The sequence below is a fragment of the Solenopsis invicta genome, chromosome 12 (assembly GCF_016802725.1).
Source record: "Solenopsis invicta isolate M01_SB chromosome 12, UNIL_Sinv_3.0, whole genome shotgun sequence".
NCBI lineage: Eukaryota > Metazoa > Arthropoda > Insecta > Hymenoptera > Formicidae > Solenopsis > Solenopsis invicta.
This window is the reverse complement of record NC_052675.1, coordinates 11,777,874-11,796,119: the sequence shown is the minus strand read 5'-3', so window position 1 is coordinate 11,796,119 and position 18,246 is coordinate 11,777,874. Positions and strand designations below refer to the sequence as shown.

Genomic DNA, 18,246 nt, shown 5'->3' with positions numbered 1-18,246 from the left:
TTTAAATGCGTGCCAAAAAACCTAGGCAAAATTTTACATTCGCTCAGTGAATTTCCACCGAAAGATATCCCGTGTAAAGCCTATAGAGCTTTACATTAAAAAGTGCAAAATAAGAGTTGGAAATTAAAATTCAATTAGATCAATAAAACGGATTAAGATTAACCCTTAAATACATATTGAAAATTCCCCTAGATTTTCGATCGCTTACTGTGTAAAGACGGATTGAGAAAAAAGAATCGGGCTGGGTGGATAAAAAGTTTGAAGTCTCCTCTATCGACTGCTACAATTGACCAACTTTATTACTTAATTAAAATAAAATCGCACGAAAGTAAAGTTTTTTCGGGGAAGGTCTCCCAGACCCACTTATGTGTTTAAGGGTTAAAGTTGTGTGATCAAATTTAATTTTCAATTCCATAATCCTCAATCTTCAGAAAGTAATTTGACACACAGGTTAAAGGACGCGTAAAATTCGACAGAAACGCGAAATACGCGCGAATTATATTAAAATATAAGGCAACGATGTGTGCGACAAGCAGTGTCTTAGCGTACATGATGAACGGGGGGTTACATTAATTAAAAACACAAACACATCTGCCGTAAACGCTTTGCGAGGCCGGTGTAATTAAATTCAACGATATTAATTATCCCGCGACGAAACGCAGTCAGGAGGTTTAAGAGAGAGAGCGTTCGAATCTGCAAAGAGTTTCGAAGACAAAGAACAAAGGTTCGGTCTGTCGAGGGTAATATTCGAAGGGCTCCACGGTGCGGTCTGACGCAAACCTAACGTTAATTAACAATTAAAGTTATTACATCCGTTCGGTTACGGACGGACGACTTTTCTACTTATGCTCCTCGTATCCGCGCACATCGAGACGCGGTCAGCGCGCACGCATGGACCGTGAGCACGTGTGCGCGTGCACAAGAAAAGCTCGCCTAGCACGTACGCTCGGAAGCGGCACGCGCATACATTTGCATTTTACGATGCATCTAATTGAGCTGTTCGTTATTTTGTCGTAGCGATTACCGGCGACGTGCGGGCGCGTACGGCGCGCTTTATCGCCACGTTACGCGATCCCGGTGTTCCGGATCGAAAGAAAAAACGAACGACGAGAACGATCGTGTCGAGCGGAGCAATAAAAAATTGTTACCACTGAATACGTTACAGGAAACGTACATGTTTTTATTTTTAGAGACGACAGTAATTCGCAATCGGTGATCGGTGGCGCGTGAGAGGAGAGTCTACACGATTCACGCTGAATTAACTAAGATTAATTATTCCGCTACTCTGGTTATTATTTACACAGTTCATTAAGAATTCGTGCGAGGCTCGTTGTCGAATGTTACGCTTCGTATTTACTTTCTTACTTGGCGTCATAATTATCGGTAAATATTTGATATTAAACATTAATTAGGTATTAAATATTTGAAAATTATATTTGACACGAAGATAAAATATGAACGTAAAATAATTATAAAGAGTCTCTTACAAAAATCAAACAAAATAGATTATGGTGCTACGTCGTTCCTTATCAGTAGCACAACATTATGAACAATTTTCTTTCGGCTTCAACAAAAAAAATATGAATAAAATAATATTTCCTTCTTTACTTTTATCATTGTTAATGTTATAAAAAAAGAAAGGTAATTAGGGGTAATTATGTACTAAATAGGTAAATATAAAATTTCCGTACACGGAAAAAAATGACTTAGAAGTGGTAACTAAATATCAGTAGCTAGTTCGATATTTTCTATCAGTGCTAAAAATTGACTATTAAAGATAAAATATATTTGCTGCGAAATACAGTTTTATTAGCTAAAATAAAATGTGTGTTTTAACACGTGTAGCTAAAAAAGTGGCAGCTATTCCTCAATATCTTAGTCCCGGACTACAATTAATGCAAGCCTTAAATCGTAAAAATTGATCATGGTCTATTATTCTCCTCATATTCAACTATGATTGGTCAATTTCTTACGGCTTAAGGCTTACTACACCTGTTGTAGACCGGGACTTAGGAGCGTGAAACTATATACGCATTTGCTAAACATTATTTGATTCTGGCAGCGAATATTTCTTGCTGTAACTGCTAATTTTAATAACTAATAAATTTAGCTCCGGCAGCAACAATATTAGCTGTTCCTATTTTAAAGACACATCTTAGTTGCTACAACTAAATTTTATCTTTGTTGGCTAATCTTTTCTCTGCGTGTAAGAGAACCAAAAAAGAGATTTTATGATTTTTATTTTTTAAATTTTAAAGTTCTCGAAATATTAAAATCAAAACCTGAAACTTAATTTTTGTATTTATTATACAGTGTGATTCCTAAGTGTAAAAAGTTGAAGGGGTTATTCTCTTCTTATCTTATAAAGAAAAGGATATATAAAAGTACATCTTAAAGTGCTTGTTATCAAAATGCAGGATCCCAATGTTAAAAAAAGATATGAAAATTTCGTAAATCTAAAAAGCGCTTAAAGATATTTTCAACCAAATTTTATGTGCTTAGACTTAGTTGTAATCCGCCGTTTCTAGCGCAGTCGCAACTTTGGCTTTGTGCTAGTCAAAAACAAATTGCTGAGCGAAAGCGTCATTCAACGAGTACGAGCCCACTAATAAGATTTTTTTAGGAGAAGGAAGAAAAACTAGATTTCCTTTTTTTTATTTCGTGCGTGGTGCGTGTGTGCGTATGCGCGCGCGCGCGCGTGTGTGTGTGTGTGTGTGTGTGTTCATATATGTATAACCTCAATCAATAAGTATTATCGTTTATTTTGTTTAGATTTGCATATATCAGGCTTGATTAACTGTTATAAAAGGCTCGCAATCGAATGTAAAAAGTAACACATCGTTCTTTATTCTACGTAAAGTACCAGGAAAAAATCATAACATTTGCTTATCAGAGCATCAAAATATTTCACTTCCGGAATAACTTTGCTATTTTTTCTACAAAATACTCCCTAAATCTTATGGAGTGAAACAAACATTATAAAAAAGTAAAAATTGAGCTTGCACAATATTCGAGTGTTTGCCAATCAAACAAGAATAAAAATTCACTTCTATAGGATTGAATAGGACTTCTGTAAGAAAAAATTTTAACTTTTATTGAATAGAAAATTACTCGAACACGAGTTCAGTTTTCACTCTTTGGCATTTAGAGATTACATTGGAACCTCACAGTAGAGAAATGCTCAAGGCCCTGTGTAGTATAATTGTGCGTTATAACATCCCCACTTTACTCTCAAACAGTGAAAACTATGAAACGCGCCAAACGCAGTTGCATCGTCGCTAGTCCAACCTGATACGCACACGTGAGACGTTGTGTAAAAGCGTATTCTCGCGTTATTTTGAGGCAGTCTACTAAAAAGTTTCAGTGGCTCCTTTTACACCGCGAAAAGTTTTAAAGATAATCATATACTTAGTAGCCATATACTTGTAAAACGCAACAATTAGAAAGAAGATATCGAGGCAAAAAAATGGAGGATAAGATTAATGCATCAATTGAAGACAATTCGCTTTCTACAGAGTATACCTTACGTCCAATAGTGTACACCTCCTGGTTATTCGGAGTCGGCGTTGCACGTCCTCGAAAGTATTCCAAGGCTCTAACAATATTTATACGTATTATTCATCTGATCTTGTGTTCCATTAATGTGGCATATGGTGCGAATATCTTCATCTACGATTCCACCATGTATTCAATTGATAGCTACGTATTCAAGTTTTTGTACAGCATGAACAGGGTGATGTGCTGGGTATCTGCGTATTACTACGTATGTCACGGAATTTGGCAGTACGATAAGTGGCCGGAGCTGATGGACAAAATAAAAGAGCTCGATCAGAAGATCAGGAAGGAAATATTCATGAATAACCGACCTAGAGTATTAATAATTGTCGAAGCGCTAGCGATTTTGATCACATTCGTTTGTTGTCCTTTATCTCTGATCGCGCACGCTCTGTATTATTACTTTGTATATCCAGAGATTCTTTTCACGACTGACTTGTTGTTTTACTATATCTTAGCTCAGTCGTTGATCAACAGCTTCGTCTTTGATGTTATTGTCTATATGTTATATTATAGATTCCAAAAGATAAACAAATTGATCAGCCAATTGAATGAATTATTCGATGCGCAAACAATAGCGCTCAAGATTAGACGCATCAGAGAATTGCACAATGGTTAGTTTCTGCAAATACTGTCTTTATTATTATATGAGTGTAGATATATTATGTATTATACCTAACATGAGTGCAGTCAAAATGTGGTTTAATACGATGGTTTAAAATTTAGAGATTGCAATGATATTGATAGCCAATTGAGACGTAGTCAAATCGTAAATCGTTATGCAGGTACTTGTGATCTTATCGATATGGTAAATGATGTTTATGGCCTTCCTCTTCTTCTCTGCTGGGGGAGCAGCTTTACAATGATTGTGACTACACAATTCCGAATCTATGCAGCTATCATGGAGAACAATTACAGATTTATAATGGTACATAATTTTTGGTGGATTCTATACACTATGCAATTCAGTCTCATATGCTGGATTTGTACTCTTGCACGTGAAGAATCTGAGAGGACAGGGATAATTATATACTCATTTTTACTGAATCGCAATAACCTGGATGGAGATTATGTTAGAAACGAAGTTAATGATTTTTCAACTCAGCTGCAACAGCATCGAGTAGTATTTACAGCTTGCAATTTCTTCGAAATAAACAATGAACTTTTTAGTGGTGTGAGTATATATAATTTATTTACTTCGGTATAATTTACGAATTTTAGGTTTTAAATTGTAATATAAATAATATATATTGAAACAATTAAATGACGTCGATATATTTTTTTCAGTTCGTTGGGATAATCGTCACTTATCTAGTAATCTTCATTCAATTTTATAAACCTAAATCAGTACCTGATGCAAATGTGATGAAGTCAGTAGCGTTTTTACCCAAATGGTGCAATGACTCTATGGCTCAGTACAATGATTCTATATCGAACTAAGGCATATTTTGGGTTAATAAAAACATTATAATTGTATGTTTCAGCTGTCTCTTTCAATCATTTTCAATATGTATTCACAAGACATTATATACAGAGAAGAGCTTTACTACGAATTAAGCTACAACATCAAAATATAGAAGTTACTTAAACAACAATAAAATTTTTTTTAAAAAACAATATAAATTATCATAACAGTAAGGGGACTTCGATCGACATATAAATACACTATATAAACAATCAAGAAAATTTGATGATCATAGCTAAATTTTAGTATTAATATTTCTCGTGTGATTTTAGATACATTTTCAAGTTCACAAAACTGCGCGCCGAATAAATTTTCGGTATTTAAGGTGTCAGACCACCGAATTTAAAATGAGCATAAATTCAAGATTTTTTAAAACATCAACTACTGTATATAATTAAGTAATATTTTACGGATACAATATACACAATATGTACTGTAAAAAAGTAAATTTTTAAAGTGCGTAAAGATTGAGCTTAAAATAAAGGCTGCACAATTGTGCATACATAGCACATTTGTCTTAATGGGTATAAATTTTTCTCAGAAATCAATAGTCCGATTGACTTCATTTTTGGCAGAAATATTCTTAGAAAGATTATTTATCGTAAAATAATTATATTTAAATAAACGACTCTCGAGATTTAACAAAATAGGAATAATTATAAGGCTAATGAGAGTCTAGTGCGGTTAATGTTGCGCAAAACAAATAGATTTATTCAAAAGAATTCTTGACATTTTCGTATGTTTTGACTCAAGTTTGGAATCAACTTCAAATCGTAATAAAATCACATCATTGATTATTTAGTCATCGCCGATCCAATGTACGGATGACTCATTAACAGTGACTCATTTGCACATTTAATCATGAATTCGATTGGGAGAATATCCAAATTCTTGACTGAGAATGATTTTTAAGTAGGCGGTTAATGTCCAAAATGATGCACATTTAGATGCAAAAAAATGACCTAAATTCGCAATCGGACACGGAATGTCTGCATCATGCATCTTTCTCATTATTAAGTTGTTGAAATTAAAGAAGAGTACGCATTTTTTTTATAGAAATAAAACAATTTTTTTGAAATCTCAAACTAAATCTCTAAAAACTGCCTATTGTGGTTCTTTTTTTTTCTTGAAAAAAAAAACAATAGCGTACCATTCTTTAATTTTAACTTAATATGATTATCCATTTGCACTTGATGAATCTAAAAGTATTTTATTGGTAGTGAAAAACATGGTTCTTAGTATCACATATGTAACACCAAATTTGAAATACCTGTAAAGATTTCATTATAAATTTTCGAAATTTTTGTATTTTTTTCTCAAATTTGGCAATCTGTACTTTGAAAACAAAGAATTATAGATCCGAATTTATAGACGTTTCTCAGATCTCAAAATTAGTGTGTCTTTGTCGTGTGTACAGTAAAACGCAATACGCAAGCAAAGATAGACTAATATTAAAATTTGAGAAGTGACTATGAATTTGGACCTTAAAGTACATATATGTTTATAAGATAATTTGTTCATAAAATAAATCAAGAATCATTGTCTTGAATTTTTTACGCTTACTTAGAAATCATCCCATATATCTGTAAAAAATTATTATTTATTATTTATATAATGAACGGTTTAAAATTAAAATTGAGAAGTCTTACTTTTGAAAATTTAATTTTTCAAACTTATATGATTTTTTTGGGAAGCCCTTTAATTATATTTAAATATATTTACCCACACTTTTTTATTAGATTAAAATTTTATAAGATAAATAATATTTATAAGTAGATTCTGTCATTTAAAATATCATTTTATGTGAAAAATTATACATATAAGTATACACGAAATATAAGAAAGTTAGAATACATTACAGTGAAAATTACTATAGGAACTATAGAACTATCATAAAAGTTGCTATTGATCGATGTATCTCTCCCGTTCTATTTTAGCAGAACCTAAAATCTATAATTGAATCTCTTAAACGATAATGTTTAAGGAACGGCAGTCAAAAAGTCATTATAAAAAAGCAGCTGTACGTTGTAACAAAGCAGATGTATTATCATAAAATCGCGAGAAATTCTAAGGAATGGAAAAATCATGATTCGTAGGATACCTGTTGGCATCTATAATTGGATCTAAAGTTTGCTCGGTCAAACCATGATGCAGGTGACGCTTAGAATTTACAGAGTTGAATAATCTCTAGAATACATTGATAGAACAGTTTTGCTAAAGTATCTAAAAATTTAACTTAAATACAGATCTGAAAATGACTTTGTTAACCATCTAAATAATTATGTAGAATATTTGAGCATAATGAACAAAAAGTTTTGACATTCTGGACTAATTTGAATTGCCCTACATAATTATTTTGATAGCTTAACAAAATTATTTTCAATATTTAGCTAAATTTTTAGATATTTTAACAAAATCATTTTTTTTCAGTATTACCATTTGATATAATAAAATACATGTATTATATGTATGTAGCTACATGTTTGTGTACAATACAAATTATAAACAATAAAAATCTTTTTCTTTCTCTCTTTCTCCGCTAAATATCTATATGTATACTTTTAAGGAACGTGAATATTTTGCAAATTTCCGGAGTTTAGAAATTGATTCTGTTACGCGATTGAATCTTCTAGAGATTTAAAAAATATTGATGATACGTTATGCCGATCATTTCGTGAGGCAAAACTCGAATTTTCGACGCTAGATCATAAAATATCCAGCGTAAATGCTGCATGCGTAAAAGAACGTACATGCATAAAATATAAACACTCGATGCGGCGAATCGTTGAAACTGACTACGTGCTCGCGGTCACAAAGCATTTCTCGTCTCGCGTTATTAATGGCATCGCCGGTATTTTATGAGACTCCTTTTGCAAACCCCTGTTCACAAACAGATACGAACGTTTCATTCCCAACATATAGTAGATGCGATCCAATTAAATATGAGCTGAGGCTGCATCAGCGGAAAATATTTACCTTATTCCACCTATTCGATCGATAGAGTTCAAAATGTCAATCGCACGAAATCAATCTTCATTTAAATTACGGTCAATTGCGTTCATATTCAATTGCTTACCAGAGCAAAACCAATCTTTATGAGACCAAGAGGGTGGCCATTCTATTTACAAAAAATTATAGGACATGTAGAAACGCGTTTTTAAAAAAAAGGGACGCGGAACATTTGTTTGCAAACTACTGTAGAGCAAACAAATAACAGTGCAAGTTACAAAAAACAGCTCGTCGAAATGCCGGCGGGCAGATTTGTCTAGAAATATGAGTCATCGAAACTACGGCTCGGCATTGTGCTTTTTGCAAATTAAAAGTTCTACACACAACGACTCTCATGCGCGCGCGCATTGCGTATATGGAACGCAATATATATTTTTTTATTCCCCCGGCCTAGAACCAGCTCGTGCGTTTCCGCTGACAACCACCCGCCGGCGCTCACGCTCGTTTATATTTGTTTATCGATTGGATTGTTACTCGCGTGACAAAATGCCGGCGAGAGGAAGGAGTATGAAATGGTCGTGTACGCGAGCTCTCGCCAGCTCTAACGACAGAATTAAATTAAATATCAGTGATGCCGAGTCAAAAAATCATAAAGCCTAAAGGGAAGATCAGAAATTGTTTGCTCCCGGATTTCCATACATTTTGCGAAAAATCCCTTGTTATACTAAAAAGAATATTATTTTAATATATGAGAATGAGTTTCGTAATATTACAAATTATAATTGGAGCAAAAAACACAGAGTAAATTGCCAATAATCTTATATACGAAATTATTTTTGTGCGAGAGCACACATGTATTATGTAATTAGCGTTACCAAAGCGATGCTTTTTTTCTTCGCTTTGTTCGAATCAAACAAACAGTTCCATTACTGTCGTAAGAGAATGGAAAAATTCATTATATGTAAATTATCAATAAATTTTACAATCAATTTTTGCAACTTATGCCCTTTTTTATTCCGTTACGCAGTTGATCGATTTATCACTGTAGATCTTTTGGGCGGTATAACAAATCAGGTATAAGATATTCGTGCTTGCAGAGCTATTCGCGCGAAAAATTGCCTAACATTCCGGCGTCGCACGTTCGTCCTGATCGATTTCCGGCATCTGCGACAAGATATACAATACTCGATACTACATCACACTTGGTTATGATAACGCTGAAAAGATAGATGAATCGATCATTTGAGAAACAACATAAGTAAAAAAATCTTATTCTTGGAAAATTGAAAAGACTGTTTACACTCAGAAAAAAATTTGTTAAAAACATAAAACTTTTAGTTTGATACATTCAATTAAATATTAGATTGATTCAACAATTATTTAGATGCACAAAAAATGTAAAGTTTTTTCATGTCAACCATTAAAAAGTTTTAATAAAAAAATTTACTAAAGAAATTATTACTCAGTTGAATAACATATCGGAATAAATATTTTAGTTTTCTGACAAATTTTTTCAGTGTAGTTTTCACAATTGCAATGCAAAAAATAATTAAAAATTACATATAAAAATTATCTCATTATCTCATACTTATATTTATAAAAATTTTCAAAATTAAAAACTGATATCATTGAAAAATAAATTTATAAAATAAGGTTTCTTATATAAACCCTTTCAGATCTAATTCGTTTTTAAAAATAAAACATAAATTATCTAATTATTTTTAAAAGTTTGAAAAATGGGGTTAAAATGTAAAATTAAAAATAATAGATCACACAAATATGACAAATCCAACAAATAAAAACTAATGAAATTGTTTATTATGGGTGTTTTTTTTCTCATTTATAATTATCAATCAATAGTTTTTAATTATCAATCAATAGCACTTCTCCATTAGTTATTTTTCCTACATATTATTGAAATATGAAAAGTTTAAAAATTATTCGCGTTTATACATTGTATACATTGTATAAATGCATCAGAAATGTATTTTATCAGTTATATATGAGTAATCGCCAGGCAAAAATAATACTGCGCATCACTTCAAACATTTCCATAGTTAGTCCGAGAACTTTCTGATCAAATAAATAATTTTTTATATTTTATGATTACATTTACATCTTGTATCACAATATTTTTTACTTAAACTTTAAATAATTTCCTTTAAAACAAGCCCTAGTTTAACTAAATAAAATATTCAGACATGATTTTTTTAAGACATTGGTACATAATATATCACTAGATCCGAACGAGTAAATTTTATAAACGTAATGACAGATCCAAATAACAAGTTATACCCTAACAAAGATATTTAACTTTAGTGCTGAAAAATATACAATTCATAAAATAATCATAATATTAAATTTTAATATATTAAGTGATTCATTATTGAGTGCATTTGTATTTAATGCAATATAATTTAAGAAAAAACGCAATCACTGACTTACGGTGATTCTCATGTAAATGACAGTTTTGCAGTTCTAGTTTCTAAGAGAGGAATGTTAATGCGATTATTGAAGAAAATTGTGTACTTATCTCCCTTGATGTTGAATCCCTTAATATCTCGATTTCAATAAAAATTGACTTTATACGTTCTTTTTTTTTCAAATGATCAATTTAGAATAATTTAGATATAAAATGCGGATGTCTCATTAAATTTTCGACAGTATAAAATCGCACACGATCTAATTGAGCCGATAAAAAGATGTAGTCGCGTCAGCGCGCGTGATATTCTTCTTTTTTTACGACGGTGTAACGACCGAAATCTGAGAGAGAATTCCTCCCTACGGTTTGCCCGCCGCTTTTCGACCACTAGCCACAGTGATATATGAAGCGGCCATGGACCTCCCGCAGCCGGGGTTACGAACCTCCAAATTGATTTGAATCGTTCCTCGGCCATAATGCTGGATAACTAATGACGCTCACGCGCTCCCGATATTCTCGGACAGGTACGAGATCTCACACGCGCGTACGAAAATCTCCCGATACAACGGTACTGTAAAGCCGTTTGAATTACGTCAAGCTGCTTGTGATCGATCGAACGCACATTTCCTCACATCGTATACAACACGATAGAAATTTTAAAAAAGGAGGAGCGTTGCTATGAAAAAAATTTAATCTTCAAAGCATTTAAAAATAACGATAACGAGTCTAAATGTTGTCCAAAACTGAGTCTTACATTCGAACCAAATATTTTAGATTTAAACTCATAATTATAGTAATATACGAAGAGAATTTTCTCTTATATAAAATTTACCCCAGAGCCATGGTACACAAAAAGAACAAATGTCCTGTAATATCTAAAAATTTAGTTACAGATCAGAAAATAATTTTATGTTGGACTATCAAAATAATTATGTAAGACACAAGAATAGAAGATTTATGTCAGTCACAGTAGTTCTTGGTGCCGAATAATAATTTTTAATTTTTTAATTTCCATTTCAAACTACAAGCCGCATATTCGTCGGACTTGAAACACAGTCATGAAGGCGGAATAATAATATTAATGCTTTTAAAAGTATAAAATTAACAGTTTTTCCAGAGAAGAGAGATATTATATATACTTCTTTCAAGTCCGACGAATATGCGGCGCGCAGTTTGAGTTGGAAATTGTAAAAATTAAAAATTATTATGCGGCACCAAGAACTGCTATGATTGACATAGGCCTTCCATTCCAGTATTTTAAATTCGTCAGGCCGATATAGCTTATTATTGCTAATTATGTAAGACTTTTATGTATGATGATACTGTTAGAAACAGTTTTGTTAGAAACAAATTTTAGCAACCAATTCAAATGTCCAATATAAAATTTTCAATGGTTTAACATAATTATTTTTAGATCTATATTTTAGCATAATTATCCTTTCCGTGTAGTCATGGAACAACATAAACGTCAAACAATTTTATTATAACTCAAGTAAAATTTAATAAAATTTAACCAAATTATTTTATATAATATACATTAATTATAATTATAAAATGGTTTGGTCAAAATTAAAATTTTATTAAATTTTCATACAGTGATTAAGATGTTTAATTACTAAATTGTTAGTAAATTTGTTTCATGACCATGATTTTGAGGGTAAATTAAAAAAGGATTCTCTCCGTGTAGAACTTTGTGGTTTACATTTTGCTACTTTGCAGAGACTTACAAAACAAATGTAACTATTTAACAATACGATACCTTGTTACAATAAAATCGTAATAAATTGAAACACACTCCTCTCTTTTCACGATATAATAATGCGGATGCGCTCGCAAATAACGCGTTCGCTGTTTTTTCCGTATCCATCGTCTAATGTGCAATTTCAATATCCGCAATGTGGCACTTTAACCGGCTAATCATGATAGGCCGCGCAGATACATGTTAATTGGCACACAGTGAAAAAAGCCTGATATACGGCCGAAGCGTCAAAGTAGTCGTATACGTCGACGATATCAAATTGAAAAGTAATATCGGGACCGAAGTGTGACATAATTGCCTGTACATTGGCTCACATACGCGCGCACGTCCGGCAGGGTAATTACAAACTGCGGCTTCCCACATGAACGCGCTTGATACACAGACCGGTCGTCTTCCCAACGAGCTATCGGCTTTTAATAATCGGCCGTGAAACTCGTTAAGATGCCGCCGGTTAATCGACGTAATACGGGCATTTCACCTCTAATTGGCGAAATCGAGGTCTCAATCGGAGCACCGAAAAAGAATTGGCGACGACGACGTCTCGAAGACTCGTGCACGCAGCTGCTTAACGATTCGCAGAGTGGTCACACTTAGTGCGTCATTAATGCCTTTACTTTATAAAGAGGATGATGAAAATGCTTTTTAAATTACAAAAAGAATTTTTGATGAAGTCGATGAGAGGTGATAAAACAGCTTTCAATATTGTGAATAATTGCAATATGCGCCAAAATCGATCCTGATGTTACAGAGAATTTGATTTGCAAACGATGAACTTAGAAATAAAATTATGTTCACACAAATTGAAATTATTTTTATAATAATTTATTTTAATTGAAATATATTACATGGGAATAAGCTTTTAAAAAATTCGAGATTATGTCATAAGTAAAAATTAATATTATTTGCATCATAAGAAGAAAAGATTCAGAATCATAAATTGAGCATCTGAGAAAGTAATCAATAATCAGAATAAATAACTGGAAAAATTAAAACTTGCTAAGACATTAAGATTTTTTACTCCGGCGCGGCGCTAAATTAAAACTGCTGCTATCCGGTTATCCTTCTCTGCTTTTTAATCAGTCGATTCCTCATTATCGATTACTATATGCGAGATATATTATCGCAGTCGGAAATAAATTGGTCAATCTTCGGTACAGTGCAGAAATAATATAAAAAAGAAATACGCACTTTTCTAATAGTTTCAATGTTTAGATTTTATGTTGCATAATGCCGACTTGTTGCAAAAAATCGTGTAATCTCGAAAGTATACCAGAAATTTGTTAAACCAGCCGAAGCACTGAATTTTTTTTAAAACACAAGTCATGCGTCAAACACAAAAACTAACGGATTAATTGTCAACATGTTTTTCTAGTCTCTTTGATATATAATTAAAATGTGGTAAATATGCATCATTTAATGTTCAAAAGTTGATGCATCAATGTGTGTGCGACAGGATGTGTTAGAAGACGTGATGTAAAAAGAATCCAAGTACATGATGACGCTGATAATGACGGCGCGTGTAACAAGTTGATGTACACATTTATCGACGTGGAAAAAACACAACAGATAGAAAAGGGTAAAGCTAGCACAACATATTTTAAATTTTCTACACTTTTCTTTTCTTTATAATGAAAGAAAGAAAAAATACATGCAAACCTGACATTTTTCAAAATACCTCCACTTTTATTATTATTGTGAATATTTATTATTATTTTTGTGAAATATTTATAAATAAAAATTAATTTAATGCAAATGTTTTGCATTCATCAATATGTAATAAAGTTATTTTGCAATTTACAAATGTTATTTTACTTTAACTATATTATAAAAAATACTACATTTAAAAAAATCTAAATATATTTATAAATTACATAAAAAACCATAAAAGTTGCATTTAAAATTTTTTAAATAACATTTTTTATATATATTTTATTATTTAGATATTGTATAATCCAATATAAACATTAGATGGATTTCTTTCACTCTTTAAAACTCAAAATGGACACATATAAAAAATTATGTATCTTCTGAATATTTACGTTTAATATCCATATGACATATTTCAAGGAAAATCAAATCAGTTTTGAATAGTTGTGATCCTTCGGAGAATATGTACTATTCATGTTTGTATGTGTAAGTGTATATGTATGTACTAAAATATGCGCGCACCTCACAAATAATACTATGTAAGGATATATACATATATACACAAAGTGTTCCATAAGAAATTGTCAAACGGTTGTATGCCCGTTACAAGTATGCCACTCTACCTAAAGGTAAAGCGAACTAAACTGAATCGAAAAGTCTTGTACCCTTTTGCGCTATTCGCAATAGTAAACAAATTATTAATTTATAAAGATAGCTGAATTCGTCCAATTAATCGCTAGATATAAGTGCACGAAGAGATACGACCGCGAAGGGATCATTGTTGTTAAGTGCACGAGATGTTTAGAGATGTGCTCTACAGGTCGCTCCAATGCTGATTATAAATAACTTCTACACGTCTGTCAATCTTAATCGTTGGGCGGTTGCATTTCTTATGGGGCACCCTGTATATGCAAATATAGCGTATTAAAACAAAAATCTTTTCAGAATACTACGTAAGGATGAAGAAAGATAATACACAATAAGCATAGACAGCGCTAAAGATACAAAGAAGAATATAAAGATATTAATGGAATCGTGAAAGAAAGAAAAAGTTCATCAAAGTTGCTAAATACTTAAAATGGGAAAAAGAAGAGAGAAAAATATTTTTGTATTCAAAGACTTCTCGAAGCTTTTACCATAATCACCCGCAATAATTAAGCAGCACGTAAAGATAGTACGATACAATTTTAAATAATTTTAATTGCCTCTATATGCTATGAGAAATTAGATCAGCCAGAGAATTAGTTCACTGATCATGTTGCAACTATCGATTAATTTTTAGATAAGCCATAAATGTATACGTACCAGCAGAGATCATTAATGTAACACACCGTCTACTTGCCTCTTCAATTACGACGCGTGAACGATCTGCAAAAAGCGAGCACGGCGAAGAAAGAGAGATGAGAGAGCAAATCATCGACGATGGAGAATCGAATGGCATTGCAACGGGGATATAACGGAGGAATTATCACGACAAACGAGGCGCCACATCCGGATGTCAAGACAGCTGGTATTATCTTATTAGAATAAATGTAAAGCAAGAGATGGCATTTCCCATCTTTCTTTTTTTCTCTCTCTTTATCTCATTTTTTTTTCTTTCCCTCTCTCTCTCTCTCTCACACATACACACACACACACACACACACACACACACACACACACGCACGCACACACGCACGCACGCACGCACGCACACGCACACACAGCTTTACGTCTGGCTTGGCACAGGGGTGGAAAATAGGAGTCGACCGAAGCGCGGTAGGGCGCATTTACATGATATGAATATAATGGAGAGGGCTGGGTCGCCAGGCGAACTCGGGCTATGAGAGAGCACTACCTGTTGAACGAAGAGTCCGGGGATCACCGGTGACCCACAGGATGTATTCAGGGTCGTCGGTAGGCTCATTCTTGACTATTATAACAGGTCGTTCCACGAACTTCGACTGCTTATGATGGTCATAAAAATTATTCGCGGTTTATACACTTGACGTTGAAAAATATTCGCAATTGCGCCAATCAGACAACATAATCAGTATTATTCTGTGATTTTTTAAAATAGAAATATAATGCATCTGAGACACCTTGCAAGACATTTATATATTTATAAAAATAACTTTTTAGAATTAATAATAGCTTTTTTCAGAGGAGAAAGAAAGAAACAGTATTTACCGAAAATATTATATTAAAATCTTCTTCAAAAATATTGAATATATATTAGTTCTATTTCGTAGTATGACTTTATGCCTTGTTGTAATTTTTATATATGTCTACGAGTATCCTGTTGAACAATTTCACACGCATAGTTTCTTATTCTCGCACCAATAATTATCGTCACTCACACAAGCGCGATATATCGCGCACCTAGCAAGATAACGATCTTTTCTCGGCTTTCAAATTAAATAGCATACGCGTTTCCATGAGCAATATGTGGAGGCGCGTATTTACGTTTCGTCCCTCGCATCCCATCTGCCTAATTAAGGGTTATCCGAGTACGTCTAATAGGATACCAGCGTACTATCGCGTTGCCCACGCCAAGCCTTGAAAGCGAAGACAAAATCCCGCGTGCCATAAATATATATAAAATAAAGTGGCTTGTTCGGAGAAAAATTTGAATGTATGCTTTCTTCCTTTTCCGCGATTTCATGACGGCGATTTCCCTTCAGCGTTTCGTGTGCAAGCAGGTAAAATCCCGCCCTCTCATCCGAGTGGCCAATTAGACGTAACGTTCCTATGATAACATTTCTGTGATAATTTTTCAATTCTACAGTCGCATTAAAGAGAGACAAAATACGTATACAAATGCCGACACAAAAGGCAACGGCGCAAGTCCGCTCGCCTTCGAGACGCGTTTTTAACGATCGCTCGCACCGTTTCTGAATTACGATTGCGACTAGATCCGCATCCCTGCCCGGTATCATGTCCCGTTCCTCGATTACGTCGAGCGATCTTGGACGATCGCGATTCCTGAGATTGCAATTTTCAAGAATGGCGGGTGGGCAGGTTGCATCTCGGGAGACGCGGGAGACGAGCTGCCTCGTAAAAATCGTTCTTGCGACCCCGGGGAAGAGGAGGGCAGGCGGGCGGATGAAAGGTTGGAAGTGAGAGACAGCGACGAACTTAAAGTGAGATGAGGAGAGGGAAATGAGCGTGGAGCGACAGAGAAGAAGGAAGAGGAGAGTATCGCGGAGGTAATATAAAAGAGCAATAAAATCACGACGGCCAACAATACGGGCAGACTTGGCCCACCGTCTTCACACATGAGTTTCGCCTTATCCTCTCGCGTTCTCCATTTCTCTCAGTCGCCCGATGCCCTTCTTCCTCCACTCCGTCGGCACCGGGGGATGTGCAGCCTAAGTCAATTTTATTTGCCATGTGCCCGTGCTTCGTATAGGTAACTCCGATGCGAAAGTTTTGAAATTTCAAGTTTATGAGGGACCACGACGGTGCAGCCCATCGGGAAATCGACCTCCATCGGAGTTCGACTGCGAGAAAATTTGAAAAAAAAAGGTGCAACCACTTTCTTGGCAACTTTGCACCGTGTCTGCTCGTGAAACGGATTTACATTCGATCTCGCAAGCGGGGAAATGGTTAAAACCGAAGTGGTTGATCATTTTCGAGAAGTCGAATGAGGTACGCGAGTTTAGCAACAAGTTCGCCAAAATTCGTTTATACGACAGAATAATATCCTGAACATTCTCAAATTTATTTTCAGATTGATATCAATATATGTGAAACAAAATCTTGAAAGTGATGGCTACAGAAATGGAAAATGTTCTAGAAAAACCATTAATTATAAAATGTGACCTTTTTTATGTTTATAAATATATCTTAAAAAATGCAGCTATTATATGTCGCACGCTAATATTAAAAAAAGTATCCAGTGATATTTGTTGTAAAATATATTTTTGCATTAAATTAAATCTATTTAACAATTAAGTTTTTCCAGTATTTGAAATTAAAAATAACATTCAAAATTACATAGACATAATCTCCTCTGAAAGAGTATAAATATATATGTGAGCGGTATATTTTGTGCACTAGATACTAATTTTTATACATTGTAATGAAAAAAAATAAATAACATAATATCTAATAAAAGAAAACAGTTTTTGAACTTAGTGAATTTAGTAAGCAATGCTCAATCATCAAATGTTTGAAGATTTTGAACATTTTAATTTAAACACGAACGGGAGTCCAAAGGATGTCCATCGACTGTCTGGATCTCCAACTTTTGGATAAAACTCAAAGATACAATTACCTTTATGAGCATACCAAATCCAATACCAGAAGCGCATTAAAGATTCCAAGGAGTAGTAGTTAGTAACATTGTACAATACTCATTTTCATTATTCGGATCTAAATTTTTCGTATTGTTTTTTTCTATCTGAAGTAATTGTTGATGAAGTATTCGTTGGTGATGTCATATTTTCCGTTACTGCATCTAGAAAA

General features: G+C 33.5%; 2 protein-coding genes across 4 annotated transcripts in view; one reads left to right on the top strand and one right to left on the bottom strand.

The window, feature by feature from the left end:
• Positions 1 to 18,246, bottom strand: part of LOC105208223 — a 518,645-nt gene that overhangs the window by 292,670 nt on the left and 207,729 nt on the right. The window lies entirely within an intron of this gene.
• On the top strand, positions 3,086 to 6,683 carry LOC105208228 (gustatory and pheromone receptor 32a-like). Its single transcript, XM_011178026.3, has 3 exons — positions 3,086 to 4,169; positions 4,341 to 4,729; positions 4,843 to 6,683. The coding sequence occupies exons 1-3, from the start codon at positions 3,467 to 3,469 to the stop codon at positions 4,993 to 4,995; spliced, it is 1,245 nt and encodes a 414-aa protein (XP_011176328.2). The 5' UTR covers positions 3,086 to 3,466; the 3' UTR covers positions 4,996 to 6,683.